The sequence below is a fragment of the Dicentrarchus labrax genome, unplaced genomic scaffold, assembly GCF_905237075.1.
Source record: "Dicentrarchus labrax unplaced genomic scaffold, dlabrax2021, whole genome shotgun sequence".
Taxonomy (NCBI): Eukaryota; Metazoa; Chordata; class Actinopteri; family Moronidae; genus Dicentrarchus; species Dicentrarchus labrax.
The window spans coordinates 17,593,187-17,609,895 of NW_026136713.1; the positions used below are offsets into that span (position 1 = coordinate 17,593,187).

General features: G+C 38.8%; 3 protein-coding genes across 3 annotated transcripts; 1 reads left to right on the plus strand and 2 right to left on the minus strand.

Annotated features, from left to right (window-relative positions):
- Nucleotide 1: 1 nt before the first annotated feature.
- si:dkey-160o24.3 (N-acetyllactosaminide beta-1,3-N-acetylglucosaminyltransferase 2) lies at nucleotides 2-3,523 on the plus strand. The gene is made up of 2 exons (XM_051419658.1): nucleotides 2-402; nucleotides 1,205-3,523. Exon 2 carries the CDS (start codon nucleotides 1,209-1,211, stop codon nucleotides 2,574-2,576), a length of 1,368 nt encoding a protein of 455 aa, XP_051275618.1. The 5' UTR covers nucleotides 2-402; nucleotides 1,205-1,208; the 3' UTR covers nucleotides 2,577-3,523.
- Nucleotides 3,524-4,217: 694 nt separating this feature from the next.
- eif1ad (eukaryotic translation initiation factor 1A domain containing) lies at nucleotides 4,218-7,953 on the minus strand. Its single transcript, XM_051419659.1, has 4 exons — nucleotides 7,544-7,953; nucleotides 7,331-7,439; nucleotides 5,914-6,022; nucleotides 4,218-5,788 (listed from the first exon to the last, which is right to left on the minus strand). The coding sequence occupies exons 1-4, from the start codon at nucleotides 7,628-7,630 to the stop codon at nucleotides 5,551-5,553; spliced, it is 543 nt and encodes a 180-aa protein (XP_051275619.1). The 5' UTR covers nucleotides 7,631-7,953; the 3' UTR covers nucleotides 4,218-5,550.
- An 870-nt stretch (nucleotides 7,954-8,823) lies between these two features.
- On the minus strand, nucleotides 8,824-15,842 carry ctsf (cathepsin F). Its single transcript, XM_051419660.1, has 14 exons — nucleotides 15,433-15,842; nucleotides 14,601-14,711; nucleotides 13,907-13,988; nucleotides 13,163-13,224; nucleotides 12,951-13,023; nucleotides 12,240-12,353; nucleotides 11,904-12,052; nucleotides 11,689-11,785; nucleotides 11,480-11,560; nucleotides 10,854-10,973; nucleotides 10,522-10,586; nucleotides 10,219-10,309; nucleotides 10,026-10,084; nucleotides 8,824-9,504 (listed from the first exon to the last, which is right to left on the minus strand). Exons 1-14 carry the CDS (start codon nucleotides 15,667-15,669, stop codon nucleotides 9,430-9,432), a joined length of 1,416 nt encoding a protein of 471 aa, XP_051275620.1. The 5' UTR covers nucleotides 15,670-15,842; the 3' UTR covers nucleotides 8,824-9,429.
- Nucleotides 15,843-16,709: the final 867 nt, after the last annotated feature.

Consider the following 16,709-nt stretch of genomic DNA (forward strand, 5'->3'; position numbering starts at 1 on the left):
GGCACTCACTTGTTGTGGAAGAGCAGCTTGAATGGCCTGTTTTGATCTCTCTCTCACAGATTGTTGTCTACCCACCAATTGTGGCTGATTTCACCTTCATTCATCACTGGTGACAAGACAACATGTAATTCCTGTTTGCTGTCAGTGGGTGTATCCCTTGTGTGCATGCACCTGACTGTACGTGTCCTCTTAGTAAACATCTGCTCCGTGGAGTTTTTCATCATTGTTCATGCACATCTCCAAGGACTACAGCAGCCTCACGAGTTAGGAGAGTTTAGGTTAGAAAAGAAAAAAAAGACACCTTGAATGACCACGAGACTGAGGTTACTAGTGTGGCCCATTAGCTTTGTTTATCAAAACAGAGGAGAGTTCAGTGAATGAGAAAGCCTTCACTTAAAACAGGTAAGCAAAGAAAAATGACTCTTTGACTCTTTATGTATATTTCAGCACTCGAAGAGAAGATGATCTCACCTTGTCAAATGAGCTAGTGTAACCAAGCTGTAATCTTAAGTGCAGTTGTGAATATCACACAGTAGGGTTATTATCGTTATTCTTATCACTATTATTAACAAGACGATGTTGTGTACTGCAAGAGAACTGTGACGAGAACTGGCTCTTAGAAACTCTCTTTTCATCATTTTAAATATAGTTGAGCTTGAAAGTTAATTTGTGACTTTGTGGACAGCAACAGTTGATGAACTATCTTAGCATCTCATATTACACGACCTGCTTAAGCAGCACAGTTGTGCGTCCTCAGACAAATAGGAATTTGAACATTTACGTTTCCATTCCAACTGGACAAAATCCATCTGATGATACTCCAGAACAGATACTAAATGGACCTTTTGGTGAGATTTTGTTTTGGTCACAGTTCAAATACAGTCTTCTTACAATACATTGTTTCATTTCCAAATCTTCAGACATTTTTCCAAATACGCAACACTGAACTCACCTAACCTAAAATGTGCCCGTAACAGATCATTGAATTAATTTCCAGTTTTAACATTATTTCTAAAATTATTTCAAATGAATGTGTTGATTCCAAACTAGGGTGGCAGCCAGGCCTTTTTTAGGGATGCCAACCCATGCGACCCCTCCTCTTGGTCTTTCTCTCTCATGACTCCTCTACACTTTGTTTTACTCTGGGATTTCTCTCCGTCTAACTCTGGGCTATTCAAAAACATTTACTGTTTTCCATTTGCAGTTGAATGGCGCAGTTCCACTGTCGTTGGCGTAACGTGTTTGTCTGTGTGTGCACCCCATGCATCTGCCTGCTCCTGATGTTGGTCTTTCTCACTGCCATGGTGTGCATGTCCATGAATGGTGCAGGAGCACCAGGGACCAATGTCCAGGAAACTCCTTCTCACTCCGTGGCCCCAAACGATTTGAGAAAAAAGAGCTTCATCCCACACGCTAAAACTTTCTGGCTCGCCCAAGATGAAGGTGCCTTTTGGAACCAACTCCAGCTGGCCATCGAACGCTATTTCAACCCCATCCTGCGCCCCAATGACTTCAGGAAGAGGATGGAAAATAGTAACTTTAATGAGTCCCTACTGATGGAAAGTTTCATTGAACTTATGGACTCGGACAGCATGAGGAAAAACTTTGATAAGCTATCATGGCAGATGCAAAAGTTTGTGAGCCACATGCAAAAGAGGGACTACCCAGCCATCATCCAACCAGATGGAGTATGTGGAGCCGGGGCAAAGGATGAGAAGGAGCCCCCTCTGCTTCTGCTGGCTATTAAGACGACAGAGCACAATTATAAGAACCGGATGGCCATTCGTCAGACCTGGGGCAAGGAGGGGTGGGTATCAGGACACAAGAACAGCAGTGGAGGACGAGAAAGTGGAGGATATGTCCGCAGGGTGTTCCTGCTGGGCAGAGAAGACCCTGAGGAAGAGGATGTGAGTTTATCTGAGCTGCTGCAGATGGAGAGTGAGCATTATGGAGACATTCTGCAGTGGGACTTCACAGACACATTTTTCAACCTCACCTTGAAGGATGTGCTCTTCTGGAGCTGGTTTTCAGGCTCCTGCAACCAGACTGTCTTTGTCTTCAAGGGGGACGACGACGTCTTCGTCAACACCCCCAACATTATAACCTACCTACAGGATCAGCTAAACAAGTCGCAAGCAAACGACACCATAGCGGACTTCATGGTCGGAGATGTTATAGATTCAGCCATACCCCACCGAGTCAACAACTCCAAGTACTTCATCCCAGACAGCTTCTACAGAGGCCTCTATCCTACGTATGCAGGCGGAGGAGGGGTAGTGTACTCGGGCCTGCTGGCCAAACGTCTACATGAAATCTCTAAAAGTGTTCACCTGTTCCCCATTGACGACGTTTATGTAGGGATGTGTATGATTCGGCTTAACACTCACCCCATCCACCACCCGGCATTCCTCACATTTGACTTCCCTGAAAAGGAAAAGAAGGAGCTGTGTTCATACCACAAGATTCTGCTGGTCCACAAACGAACCCCCAAGCAGATGGTTAGACTGTGGGCCGACCTGAAACGGACACAGAGGCCGTGTTGGGACGTGCCCCTGAGAAATGCAGTCAAGAAGTGAAACGAACCATCCCAGGTGATTTTTGATCAAGTTTGTCTACTGAAGAATTGTGCTACTACAGTCTGATAGCAAACATGTTCATGAGCTTCTGTTGAAGTTATGAAGAACTAGTGTCCGTATATTTACTTCAGGCATTCATGTTCTGGAGTTGTATTTAATTATATTAGACAATGTGAAAACCTTCGGGCTCATCAACATGCCAACAGCCTGAATAATATTTAATAATGTGTTTTTAAACCTTTTGCATATTTTAGTCAATTTATTACAGATTAAACATACTTCACATACACACTATTTTTGTATATATTTTTTACTTTTAAATGTGTTTCTCCTTCCTTTCAGACAGCCACTGGTTGTCATTCATCACATTTTATGAAAATATGTACATATATATATAGTCACGCTTTAGCTGATGTAGCAAAAGGTTAGATAAACTAACAATTGATATAAATTAGCTTTCAAGTTGCAAAAAATGCTAAGCTACTGTGACAAGTCGAGAAGAGCCATAACGTTTTCCGAACCGACTCAGTAATGTGTGTACCACAATGCTGAGCTTAAGTGTGCTAAATTTAGCTCGCCACAATAAGGTTGTGGTCATATCAGACCTAACAGCAGCTGAACCTGTACAGTGTGTGAATTTAGCAATGGTGTGTTTTATTGTTTATGAATTCAACAATGTGTTCTTTCTTCCCTCAAACATGTTATAAACCCTAAATTGCCTCTATTTATGTACTTAAAATGTGTTTAATCAAATGTTATGATTATTGTATTTTTGAGACTGTGAACATGACCTGAATTAGATGAGCTGCTGGTTTCAGCCTATCAGCTTCCTGTTATGTTTTATAGTGAAAAGCCTGTTATTGTTGCCATAGAAAACTAATGTGATGAATGTATAAAATACATTCCTGTAAAGTACTTCTTTCATGTCTAAATAAACTTTAAATAAATCCGGTTCTATTTCTGTGAAATCTTCCTCAATGACCTGATACTCTCAGAAACCGAATCAATGTCCAAAAAATAAAAGCCCAATAGACTTTTTTACATTCTGCTTTGCTTGTGCAAACAGTACAGACACTTTTTCTACTGATGTAATGTAGTTATGTGCAGAAAAAAACACATTTCATCCAATGAATGAATAATCCAAGACTTCTTCTTTTTTTAATGTTCACCCATTTTACGTTTAGATTTCCTTGTTTAATTACATTTTTATGGGTTTACAGATTATTTACTAGTCTATTTCCTATTTAAATACACATCTGCAATTATTAGCTATATTTAAAGGAAGGATGTTTTAAATAACTACTCTTCCACTGAATATAGTGGGATAGATCTCTCTAAACTGTGCTAATGCAGCCAGAATCTACAAGATAGAAGAAAAGAGTTGTGCTGCTATTAATTGTTAGAATGTGCTCACAAGACAATGCTTGTTTTTGTAAGGATGTGATAGTTGATATTGGGTTTCATACTTTTGTTTGACAACTATTAGTAACCTATTTCATTAGACCTTTTTTTGATAGATTATTATAAATATATTAATGCAGAAATATTTGTTTGTTTGGGGTTAAATACCCCGGACTTCGTCTCCTGAAACCAACACCCAAAGCTCATCTAATTGTCAGCCAAGAATGATTCTGCAACATCTTTCCTGAAAAAGCATAAATGTTTAATAAACTTGTTTTCCAGCTACAATATTTTACATTGGAAAGTTATTTCACAGCTTCCTGAACAAGCAAAACCACTCAAACAGTGAGATGCACTCAGCCATGTTCTACATTTAAAGCATGTGGTCTGACTAACTTAGTTTCCCCTCACGCCTCGGGGGCAAAACGTATGCAGAACATTGCAGCAGAACTGGTTCCACCGGCACCAAAAATTAACTGCTCAGAGGCTTTCTGTTAATATTGTGACCTTATCATTCAGGAATTTGATTGTGGTAAAAGTGGAAGGGGTGGGTTTATTTTTTATATCCATGCTTATAATACTTTTTCCAAAGAAGATGGTTCTTTGAATGTCTGTGACATCTGTGGAAGTCAGAGATGGAATGATCGTGTTGAAGTGACGTAAAGCACAGTTCAAGAATTTATCGATTTCCAAAGTGTTCACTACAAAAAACCAAAATAATCAACTGGGTGAGGAATGTCAGTAAAAGATGAGGCACAAAGATGTCATGACAATTAAGTACAAAAGGTTTCAAAGTCAATTGAAACTAAAGCATTTTGATAAAATCTTCTGGTGCCTGAGACAAAGAAATCTCAGGGGCTGTCGGCAGCATTCATTTGAAAATCAAGAGGCAGGCCAGCTAGTTACAATATGCTTCAGAGGACTGGTGAAACTGGAACAGTGTTTACATCGAAACAGGATTATACAGGAACGGTGCTTCAATTATTACCACACCCTCTAATCCAGCTTGACAGCCATCCTTACCCAGTAACTGAAATTAAAACATGAGAAAACTTGATTTTGGCAACAATACATGTTTGAGTTTCTGTGATTCTTTCTCTCTTCTTTATTTAGTCCTATGAGGGTGAATGAATAGGACAGTTTAGATTAGCATTACCCTGCAGATGTACAGTGTGGCCTGGGTAGACAGCATACCGCACAATGTACTGGCATTATAATAAAGGCTGCACTGGAGGTAGAGCATACAAACACGCTTTAGTTTGTCATTTCACCAAAACACTGAAACTAAAAGTAGAAATTTACAGAATTTCAAACAGACATTGGAAATAATGAAAATTATTATTCACTTTCAGCTAAATTTCTACATTACAGATTTTTCTGGATCAACAAGCAAAGGCTTATTTTGCTCCCTTAAGTTGAAGTCCATTCAATGAGCCCAGCCATTTAACGTCTACGGCAGGCTGCCATACAAGAGCTACAGAGGGAGTCCGTGAGGACGGCAGCGCAGCAGAGGACGCCGTCTCATGATTTCCACAGCTCTTACTCTTATTTGTCCGTATCCACAGTGCTGCCACTAGGAGCCATTTTCTGTCCTTCCCTCTTTGTGATTGTGTTCTTCCTCGCTGTCCTCCTCCTCACTCTCGCTGTACTGGTAGTTACAGCGATTGGTGTTTACAAAGAGGTCACTCTCATCATCATCATCAGAGTCGCTAACTCCCTCGTCCTCGCCTTTCTCCTCCGTCCCCTCTTCCTTTTCCTGCTGTTTGTTTGTCTTGTCCTGCTCCAACGGCTCCTCCATGAACCCCTCTGGCCTGAGGAAGTTAGGAAAAAAAAACAATACACTTGGTTACACCTGACAAAGTGATGCTGGTTGTGGCTGGTATCTGTGTGTGTGTGTGTGTGTGTGTGGCTGGTATCTGTGTGTGTTTCTGCTCACCAGCACTGCTGTTTCTGCAGGTACTGAATGTGATCCTTGTAGAGAATGAAGCTGATCTCTGCCTTCACCTTCTCTCCTTCATCAATGGGATCCACAATCACATAATCACCTTGGGGATCAGAAAGCTGACTTTAACTTCCAATACAAACATAAAAGGTCATTAAAAATGCAGAGAAATGACAGGATAAACAATTCTCCCAGTACTGTAATTCACTCAACCCCAGTCTACCTAAGAGCATATGAAGAAGAAAAAACAACCCCAACACTTCAAAAGATGACTGATTACCGGTATTTCCGAGACACCATGGCCACTGACAGAGTAGGAGATGGCCTAGAAACAAAACTTGAAAATCCTCCTGCTTCCCTCAACATTTTGCCTTCTCTTTGCGAGATACAACAACGACAGAAACACTTGAGTTTCTTCACCAGCAGAAAGCTTTTTGTGGAAACTCAACAGTAAAGTAGCCTTCTGCCTTCCAGAGACCCTTCGTTTAGTTTGTTTTTGACTGATGAAATAAGTTATTACTTTATAAAGAAATGATTTAAAATTGGCTTTAGTGTGGTACATTCCAGAAAGATAGATTATATTACACATTATTTTTCTAAAGAATCATAAAAGACTAATAAACTGTTTATCTTTCTTATCAAGGCTCGATAACAATGGCATAACTGCCAGTCAAAAATGTCATCACACGAGTGACTGATACTTGACAGGTATCAATATCTATTATCTTGAATAATGATCAGATCAAGCTCACAAAACAGGTGCAGATCAGTTTTACACTGACTCACAAATCACACATGTAGAAACATTGTGGATAAAAGATACGAGACTGATCATATTTCATGAGTGTATTTTGGAGCTTATATGAAATTAAAAGATCCCAGTGACACTAAATCTGATAATCCCAATGTTTAATGTTAATATTGCACATTTATAATGGTATTTATCTGTGAAATGTTGCCACTTGTTCCCAAAGTGAAACCAATGGCAGCAGAGAAGAAGATTTGCTTTGCAGATGTTTTCTAAGTAAGGCACTTAACATGTTTGTTAAACCTCAAAATGACTTTTTAGAGCTTTTAGATTGAGCTGCCTGATTTAAAATGATCTCTTTAATACAGGACATCACTCTCTCCCAGTGTTCATCGTTTAAGGGACACTTACGGTCTTACCACCGCAGCCAATTGTTCTTCTTTGTGAATAAACCTTCCACTAACTAACCGTAACATTAAAATAACACAAAATACAACAAAAATCCAGGACTACAGAGATTATTTTCCAGGACATTTGTTCATTTTAAACCCTTTTAATGAATTTCCTGGTGTTTCCATCACTCCTCTCTAAAATGTCCAGGTTTTCCAGGATCCTGTAACAATCTATAACACCTTTAAACCTAAACCTCCCGCCTTCACTTACCTCTCTTGATCCAGAGGTTCTTGCGAAACTTGGTGGGCATGCTCACCAGGAACGTCTCACCCTTGGCTGTGACAGCTTCGTGGAGGTTGTTACCACGGCTACCGACGACCTGTAGGAGCACAGGTAGAGGATGGAGAGAAGAGTCAGGTAACGTGAGAGGTAGTCATCTGTTAACACCTTAAAAATCCGCGCATGGGTCAATGTGTGGCTCACCTTCACGATCTGCTGGTTTTCTGTGGGCGTCACAAAGTCTCCAAGAACCTCCTTGACAACGTGTTTGCGCTTGGTGGCCTGTGACATGATGAACGGCGAGCTTCAGGTGCAGAGTTGTTTACCAGCTGAGCTTATGTGACTTAGACACCTGCAACTTTTTTTTTTTTTCAAGTTAATAGCTGACTAGCATTGAGCTAACGCAGTCACATTTAGCGGGTTTTTAACGTGCTGACCTTGAACAAAAGAGTAATTGTGTGTCTTCGAAGCAGACTTTGTTTTCCGCGAGGCTTCGCTGCAGGTAAACAAACTCTTTAAAGGAGGAAACACGCGGTGAAATATTAATAATCAGTGAATCCGAAACCACATGCGTTCCTGTTTTCTGACGACGAACGTTACACTTCCGGTGTCAAGTGTTTCAAAATAAAGGTCGTCGTGTTCTGCTCTTTTCAAAATAAAGGTCGTCGTCTTTCCCACCCTTTTGTCTCGTAGGCTAATATAAATGTAAATATAAATATAAAGCAGTGGTTCCTAAGCTTTTTCTTTAGGGGAGCCTTTTTCTATCACTGAGTAAACTGATCACCCCCTAATTGACATACTTTATAGATATTGTGGATACATTATTTATTATATTCAATGCATAATAATAACAACTGATCAACAATAACTTTATGAGCAGGTTATTTCTTGTGTATATTCATCACTTCATTCCTGATGTTTTTATACAATTATCTGTCTGTATTATGTATTTTTTCTATCATGTTTAACAATACATACTTAATTCAGTGTTTTCTACTCATTGTTCTGTTAGCTCTTTAGGGGTTTGAGGCTGTTTTAGGGAAGGCTCTTAAAATGTAGATTGTGTTCAGGTCTTCCAAGTTTAAATAATTATATACACTTTAAAAATAACAACTTCATTTAGTTTTATTTAGAGAACTGACTGATTTCTTTATTAACGTCACCTTTTAAATGACAGTGTTCTTAAAACCAATGAATTGTTAAATACTTTAACTATTAGAAGACAACAAAAGGGTTCAGTCACCACAACAGCAGGGCATGTTAGTAAAGTAAAATGTAATCTCACCTTTCTTTTCATATCACTATGGCATTTTAGTAATTTAATATTCATCGTGGTTTATAAATGCTGTCATTATATACACAGTGTGATCTAATCTATGTAGTAAGATCTCAAGTTTAATGTTGCATTTGTTTGTATTTTCAGTAAATAGAGTTTTATTCTGCTGTTGTAGTGCAAAGAAGAAAATAACACAATAAACAAAGAACAGGATTCTACACTTTTTTATTGCACCTTCGTTAATTTATCACTGTTTTACAGCAGTCTTTTTTACAATTACATTGCAGTTATGTAGTCATGTGCAGACCAGTATATGGTAAAACCCCCATTTTTCAACCTCCCTCGCTCAAGGACTACATAATATTAGCACTGAAAACAAAACATCAAACGGACAAGACAGAAGTCTAAATTACAATTAGTGCACAATCTTTACTGAACACAGGTTCTGTTGCTGTGAGGAAAGATGAGTTAAAACCAATAAAGCCTAAAACAACATTAATGGAATGAAATGCGCAGATAAAATCTACCTTAAAATGACCGTAAAATTTCTCAGCAAAGCTAGCTTTATTAGAGCTGGTATGTTTTTAGTAAATTGACAAGAGGTATAAGGTATGAGGAAGAAATACTAGTCTGGTTTAACGGAAAAGTAACATCAGTAGGAAATGATTGTGTGTTTGACCTAGAGCATCATGCAGTCTGGCTCAGATGTGTGCGAGTGTAAAAGTGAGGTCAGCTGGTAGCTGTGGTTCATGTGGTATGATTGTGTGCGTGTGTGTGTGTGTGTGTGTGTGTGAGACTATGAGGTGTTAGTGCTTTAGTTGACCACAGCAGATGAACACATCCTGTTGATCCCACACGCATTGGACCCTCTGTACAGGTAATAGTAACCCTGTATGAGATAGAGAGAGAAAGAGAGAAAAACTCAAATACTTTCACAACTTTATAATGTACAGCAACAAAGTATCAAAGTAACTTTATTTTTATTTGTCTTTACTGGTCATCAAAGCATCCAATTTAATGCAATATGGCACAAACAGTAGTTTTGTACAGTATTGGTGCAACCCAACAGAACATACTGAATTCTGTTAGACTGTAAAGGTAAAAGTTCATGTTATTGAGGTGAATATATAACATAGTCACATAGTGAATATATAACATAGTCACAGTTTAAAACAGGGTTTTTATGCTCACTTGGTCACTATTTAGAGACGGTCAAATATGATTTTTAGGTAACACAACACACTTGTAACTGAGCACTGATTTGTCTTGGCAAGTAAAGAAATTCTGGTGAGACTTTTAATTTAATATAAAATATGAATGTGACTTCATATATTAACAAAAATGTTAAGGCCTCTTTAAATCTTTTTCTTTTCCACAAACAAAGACTGTTAGTAGGTGGGGTTATCGTACCTGTTCTCCATAATCCTCTCCCCAGCTGTTTTTGATGGCCCAGAATGGGATTCCTTTACCTGAAAGCACAGAAACTTTTTAAACTTCACTGCATCTTGATTCACAAAGTTATCATGATTTATGTCAATATGCATGTTTTATAGGAGCCAGACTATAAATAGGACAAACAAGTAAAGGATAAAAAATCTCTTACGTTCTCCGTATCCAACCATCAGCACAGCGTGGTCGATCATCCAGGGGTTGCAGAAGATCTTCAAAGGGTGAGACACACCCTTCCTGTAGAACTACAGAAATCCAAAAGATGAGTAAAATGAATTAAATATGGTTGTATGGTAATGATTAAATTTAGTGAAAACAAGATGCATATTGGTATGATGTTATCTTTTCATGTATATTTTACTTAGAAGTGATAGCAGTGTGTTAAGTTTGTCAAATGTTAGTGATTCAGTCATGTTGTGGTGGATGAATATACTGTAGCAGGGACAAAACTGCTTACCTGCATGGCAAAGGCATTCAGAGCAACAGAGATTGGTCCATTCTCAGCCAGCCAGGCTGCAATTTCTGAAGACAAAAAAAAGAACAATTAGTCAATTTCACAGCCCTTTATTTCAAACTGCCACACGGTTGAATTTTATAGTTACAATTAATGCACCTGAAAAATCAACACCCATTAATCTCAACTATGTATTTGTCATTGAAACAAGAAATCACAATTCACTGGAAAATCTAATTAATGTCTCACCACTTTCAGGTGTTCATTTTAGTAGGAATTTCTGTTTATGCATTTATCACTGCTTTGTCTTCCCTCTATTCTCTCAGCCCACTCACCCTTCTCATCTTTGGACAGCTCCACAGAGCTGTTGATGTAGGCAGCCACCTTCCCGGTGGTGAAGTCGCACCTCTGCTTGCGTCCGCTGTAGGAGTAGTCAGTCTCTGACTCCAGACCACCTTAACAACACATGGAGGAATCACGTGTGTTAATGCATGCTTTTCAGGATTCTACACAGGATGGAAAAGTATGGAATTTGATTTGCTCTTTTCCAGGTCAGGATAAGTATGGGGAAAATATCTGTTTTTTTTAGTATTCTGTGTTCTAAAATATAAAATCTAAATTTTTGAAATTAAGACCAAAAGAATACGTGGGGAGCAATAATTGGGTCTGGGTTTGGTGTTAATCGATTTGCATGAGCTACAGTACTGAGATACAGTCTAGTGGCAATTATTTGCCAGCATAATAGCATATACAGCCAGAATGTAACATACATGTTAGCAGTTAGAATTTAAAAATATTTATTTACATAATAAAATTATAGCTATTTGTACACAGATGTCAAAAAATCTCAAAAAGCTTTTGTAGGATGCTCAGAGTCAATAAATAGCTGAAATTTTGTCACGAAAAAATGAGAATTGGAAGCTAAAATGTTTTAAAGTGGTCGCACACATCACTTTCTTACCCAGCTTCTCAATAGCCTCATAAGCATTTGATGGCAGCCCTCCTCTGCACGCCTGGTCCAGCCCATCACAGTCAACCAGCTCTGTGGGAGACAGATCAACGAACCAATCAAATCATGGCTTTTTATCTGCAAATGTGAACAGTGATTTGTTTTCTGCAGGAGCAAGTTATTTAATTATTAGCATCATCTGTGTTTGATGTGTGTATTACCTTGTTCAGAGAGGGACAGCAACGTCCCATTTTTCAGGAACCACTGGCCTTCAATGTTGCCGGTAACTGAAAATGCCCAACAGGATCCACACATTCCCTGCAAGAAGCACACAAACACACCACAATCAGCATGAAGTTGGCAGGAGGTATAATTTATCCATTAGTAACATGCTATTTGTGGAGACTGCCCTATAATTAAGCCTGTATGTTGGTACCTGGTTCTTAATGGGACTGACGGCTCCGTGATCCCGCCAATCCCAGCTGGCAGGGGCGGGGTCTCGGGCAGGAGAGGCCGGTTTCATTGGTTGATGAAGAGTCCACTGACTCAGTAGCGCGTTCAGGTACGTAGAGCGAAACTCTTCCTCTGGAGAACACAGACAAACCTTTGGGTTACTTAAAAGGATGTTTTAAAAGAAAAGCTGATGCAACACATGAAAAGCAGAAGATGCATTTCTTCATTGGAAAGTGTGTGGAAATACAAACAGATGCAGACACACAGACACACACACACACACACACACACACACACACAAATACACACAGACACGTACCAGTTAAGTCACTGAACTTGGTGACTCCATACTCAGCTGACCCTTGGTCCAAAGATTGGAGCTTCTCAGCAGTCTTCAGGTTCTCGTGGAAGATGCGCAGACGGCGGTCTGCCTCTGCAGGATCAAAGGTCAAAGAAACATATATGAAAAAAAATGATTTGCCCCTGACAGTGAAAGACTCTGTTTTAATGCCCTGTATATTATTTTATTTTACATTTTATGAAATACTAGGACACACAACTCATTTCATGTGACATATTTGAATCCATTAAGCAACAAAACAAAAAATATGTGAAGCTAGAAATACAGTATCACTCCACCCTTCCTATCTCTTCTCAAACAAACAGTCCTTATCAAAACTTTTGAGACAAACAGTTACCATGTCTACACCTGTTTGTGTTTGTGGATTTCTGAAATTGTATTTATAATTATGCAGTTAAACTGTATTCTTTGTTACTTTAAATGTGCTCCTTATTATTCATATATCATTTATACTGATGAAATGCTCACAATCAATCAGTGCAGATGATTTAATAATTCCAAATGCTCTGAGTCAATAGGGGATATTTTGCCTTGTGTTCAGGTTTTCAGTCAGTATGAAGGACTTTTATTGTTGTTAAGAGAAAGCTGTGAATACATAAAGGGTTCAGTGCATGTAGACAGGAATGTGCCACTATTGGTATGTTCCTTATATACATCTCAGTCACTCACCTTCCTGGCTGCTGTAGACCTTATTGTATTTCACCATGAACTCTTTGAACTGACCCAACAGCTGCACAGACTCCTGCCAGATAAAGAGCAGACAAACACAAACTTTATCCTCAATCTACAAGTTCAACAAATGGACTGCTGGAGTATGTAAGAGGCAACAATCTGCATCGTTGTCTGTCATGTTATTAATCTGAATATGACATCATTTATACCTCCAGAGGCTCGCTGGTGGATGCATCAATCGCCTTGTTGGTCTCCTCTTGTTGAGGCTCAGCTGATAACAGACATCAAGGAAAACATGTTAAGGGTCAACGTGTATAAAACACCTAAATTCGTGTTTCATGCGTTCAAATGTAACCCTCAAATAAATGATACTGTTGCATACACATTGCTTAACATTTATTGGTCGACTCGTCCCTATTTTACCTTTAAAGCTTCCCTTATCGACCAGATTAGTAAACATTAGCGTTACATAATAACTGAGAAACAAAGGTCAACTTTATCAAACAGCTTTTGGCAACATGCAAACAAGATATGTTTTTTTTTTTTTTTTACATAACTTCTTTTGTTTCAGTGCACTAACTGGTTGGTTTGGTCTGCTCGGTAAGATCGGTGCAAATGGATCCTTTGATTATCTGGGAATGTTTCTTAATCATGGTGGTGTCAAACAGCACTTTACAGATTATTTTCTATGTTTCTATGTATATATGTTGGTTTAACAAGTTTGATAGAGCCAATGTCATCTTGGCAGATACTGCTGCTTTTACAGGAAACATCATGGGATAACACAGAACCTCTTGGGATAAGAATAAACACAAGATAACAGTGCAGAGGAATCTCAGTCATTCACTGTGAATAGCAGCAGTGTTCTGCAGCTTTCAGGAGAGTTGTAACTGAAAACCCCATTAATCCTCACTGTGTAGTGATAAATGTTTAATTTTTGGCTGCTGACTGACCTTTAGGCTGGCACTTCTGTTTGAGCAGAGTTGAACTGCCCTGCCAGGGAATGTCCCACACTTCGAACACACACACCTCCGTCTGATATCAGCAAAAAACATACATATATATTACACAGTGAATCAACCTGATTATATTGTCATATGCAGCATATAAGAGTGCTGAAAACACACTGCAGCACAAGTTAAAAAAAACATTAAACAGAGAAAGTTATTTATAGCTCTTGTACGTCTTTACATTTTTTTATTTCTATTTCTTTTGCCTTGAGTTGGATCGAGGTTGTTTTTAAAAAAAAAAAAAAGGGAACAGATTTCCGCTGCAAAGTCTAAGAATAGAGAACGAAGCAAATAACAAATATATGTGTCTGTGTTTTGCTTGCATGCATGTGGGCCTGAGGCATGGACCATGCTTGGGGTTACTTCAAGTCAAAACTCAAGTCACAAGATCAGATGTCTGGTGACGTGTGAACAAACAGGACGACATTGCGGCAATAATAAAATCGATTCACAAGCACATTCACATTTTGGGTTATTACATACTTCTTATGCTGCGATTTTCAAACCATGACAGTGACCTAATTTCTCTCAGTGAGTTAATCTCTTTCACTAATTCACAATCCCTCTCTCTCTCTCTCTCTCACACACACACACACACACACACACACACACACATATACGAACACACACATCCTACCTTGAGTTTCTGTGACTCGGGATAGAAGTCACATGTCCTGAGCATGGTGGATTTCTTGCACTGAGTGTTACTCAGCTCCACTGTTATAGTGTAGCGGATGCCCTTAACCAGCTGGAAAACACAAAAATACACACATACACTGGTTATTTTTAATGTACAAACAAGACATTATACCCTTAATAAAGCATTTATTCAGACATGAGTCTAATTGTGTTTAAGCCTGGTATACTAGTGGTGATACAATGCATGTGTATTTGCCAGACAAGGCTTTTATTTGTGAGTGTATATTGACTATATGTGGATCTCTGGATGCTTCTTTTGCTGCATTGACACTCTGCTGGCACTAGACTGCACAATGCAACTCCAGTGAGGCCATTTGGTGGCGGTGTGAAGTCCAGGTTAAACTCAATGACAGGACTTCCGGCCAGAATTAAAAAATAAACCTACTGAGAAACACATATTTTCAGAATGTGCCAAAAAAATTAAACAAATCAAAAATGTGATAACTGGTACATGAAAGTGGGAATAAAAACGTACTTAATTTGAATGTACGCATGAGGAACATTTATACCGCAGTTACCAGTTTATGCCATTATACAGCCGCACTCTTGTTGTTGTTGTTGTTGTTGTTGTTGTTTACAAATCACATATAATTCTTATCGCACGGAAATACGTCATTTTATAATCAATATTCTGCCTCCGTACCAGTGTGATCTGACAAAATAAAACGCTACAGGTCTCAGAATAATATATATATATATATATATATATATATATATATATATATATATATATATATATAAAAACATTACATACATTTTACAACGTTTACCTGTTTGGTGGCGGAGAGGAGTCGGCTGACTTTGCGGAGGTGCATGGCGTTGGAGCCCCGGTTGTAGCGCTCCTCGGCGAACTCCAGAGCCTTCTTCAGGCCCGGGTCGGTCTCCTGCAGCCGGATGGGAGAGCCCGGAGGCCCGAACAGAGGCCGGTCGAGGTCCTCACCGAGCCCGAGCACCGAGCCCAGGGCCAGGCACAGGATCAGCGGACAGCAGCGGGGTCCGACCATCATGTTGGTCCCGGTGTCAGAGAGACTAAAGGACCGGTGTCCGGTGTGTGCTCAGTTAAAAAGAGAGAGAGAGGGAGAGAGGATTGTTTGTAGAAGAACAATCGATCTGGAGTTTATCAGCACCGATTAAGAGGTAACGACACCGTGTTGTTGCCAAACAGATCTGATGGTGAGTCTGTGGGAGGAGCGTTAATGAGCGGAGTGTGTTCAAGAGCAGTTAGACCGCTGCACACTGGTTCAACAATGGTGTTATTTATTTATATTTATATATATTTATATTTATATATATGTGTGTGTGTGTGTGTGTGTATTGCGGTGGTGGAAATGTTTCTGTCAATGGGTGGAAAACAGATTTTGAACAAAGAATAAAAGTCTTATTGGTTATTCTTGTAAAAATGAATAAAAGTCTTTAAGATCCAATAAGATCCTAGAAAATCCTTATTTTTCATATAAAAGGGGGACTACAGATTTTTATAATTTCCTAAGACTCCTAAGGGATTTTATTGGCAACAGTAGAAAAAAAAAAACAGATTTCCAATATGTGAAAATCCTCAAAGAAGCACAATTTCTTTCTGTAGAATCTGTTTTATACATTTATGGGAATACAAAAGGATTTTAGTAATGTAGTAATGTTATAAGGAGTTCGGTCTAGACCTGCTCTATTTGAAAAGTGTCCTGAGATAACTTCTGTTATGAATTACAAATAAAATTTAATTTAATTTAATTGGAAAAGATGAAATAATCCTATAGGACTTTTTGACTGAGGTATAAATAGGATGAAAAGACAAATCAACTGGTCATTATATATATTAGTGATTGCAAGGGAGCAACTTTACATATTTAGCCAAATAATTATTTTTCTTTCACCACAAAATGTGTGTTTTACTCTCTGAAGGGAGGCCATGGCACTGATAGACGATACAGTGAAACTGAATGTCTGATACTGACAGACTTTACACAACTATCATTCTTCTGCACATGTAGCCAACATATCCAAATATTTCTATGTTTTATCTTTATCTATATTCTCTACGTGTTTACTG

Excerpts from the sequence above, each read along its gene's own strand:
- si:dkey-160o24.3 (XM_051419658.1), top strand. The coding sequence starts at position 1,209 with ATGGCGCAGTTCCACTGTCGTTGGCGTAACGTGTTTGTCTGTGTGTGC.
- eif1ad (XM_051419659.1), bottom strand. The coding sequence starts at position 7,630 with ATGTCACAGGCCACCAAGCGCAAACACGTTGTCAAGGAGGTTCTTGGA. Across the intron at positions 7,440-7,543 it reads AAAACCAGCAGATCGTGAAG|GTCGTCGGTAGCCGTGGTAA; the intron begins GTGAGCCACACA and ends GTGCTCCTACAG. Across the intron at positions 5,789-5,913 it reads CTGCAGAAACAGCAGTGCTG|GCCAGAGGGGTTCATGGAGG; the intron begins GTGAGCAGAAAC and ends TAACTTCCTCAG.
- ctsf (XM_051419660.1), bottom strand. The coding sequence starts at position 15,669 with ATGATGGTCGGACCCCGCTGCTGTCCGCTGATCCTGTGCCTGGCCCTG. Across the intron at positions 13,989-14,600 it reads CCGAGTCACAGAAACTCAAG|ACGGAGGTGTGTGTGTTCGA; the intron begins GTAGGATGTGTG and ends TGCTGATATCAG. Across the intron at positions 11,786-11,903 it reads TCAGTCCCATTAAGAACCAG|GGAATGTGTGGATCCTGTTG; the intron begins GTACCAACATAC and ends TGCTTCTTGCAG.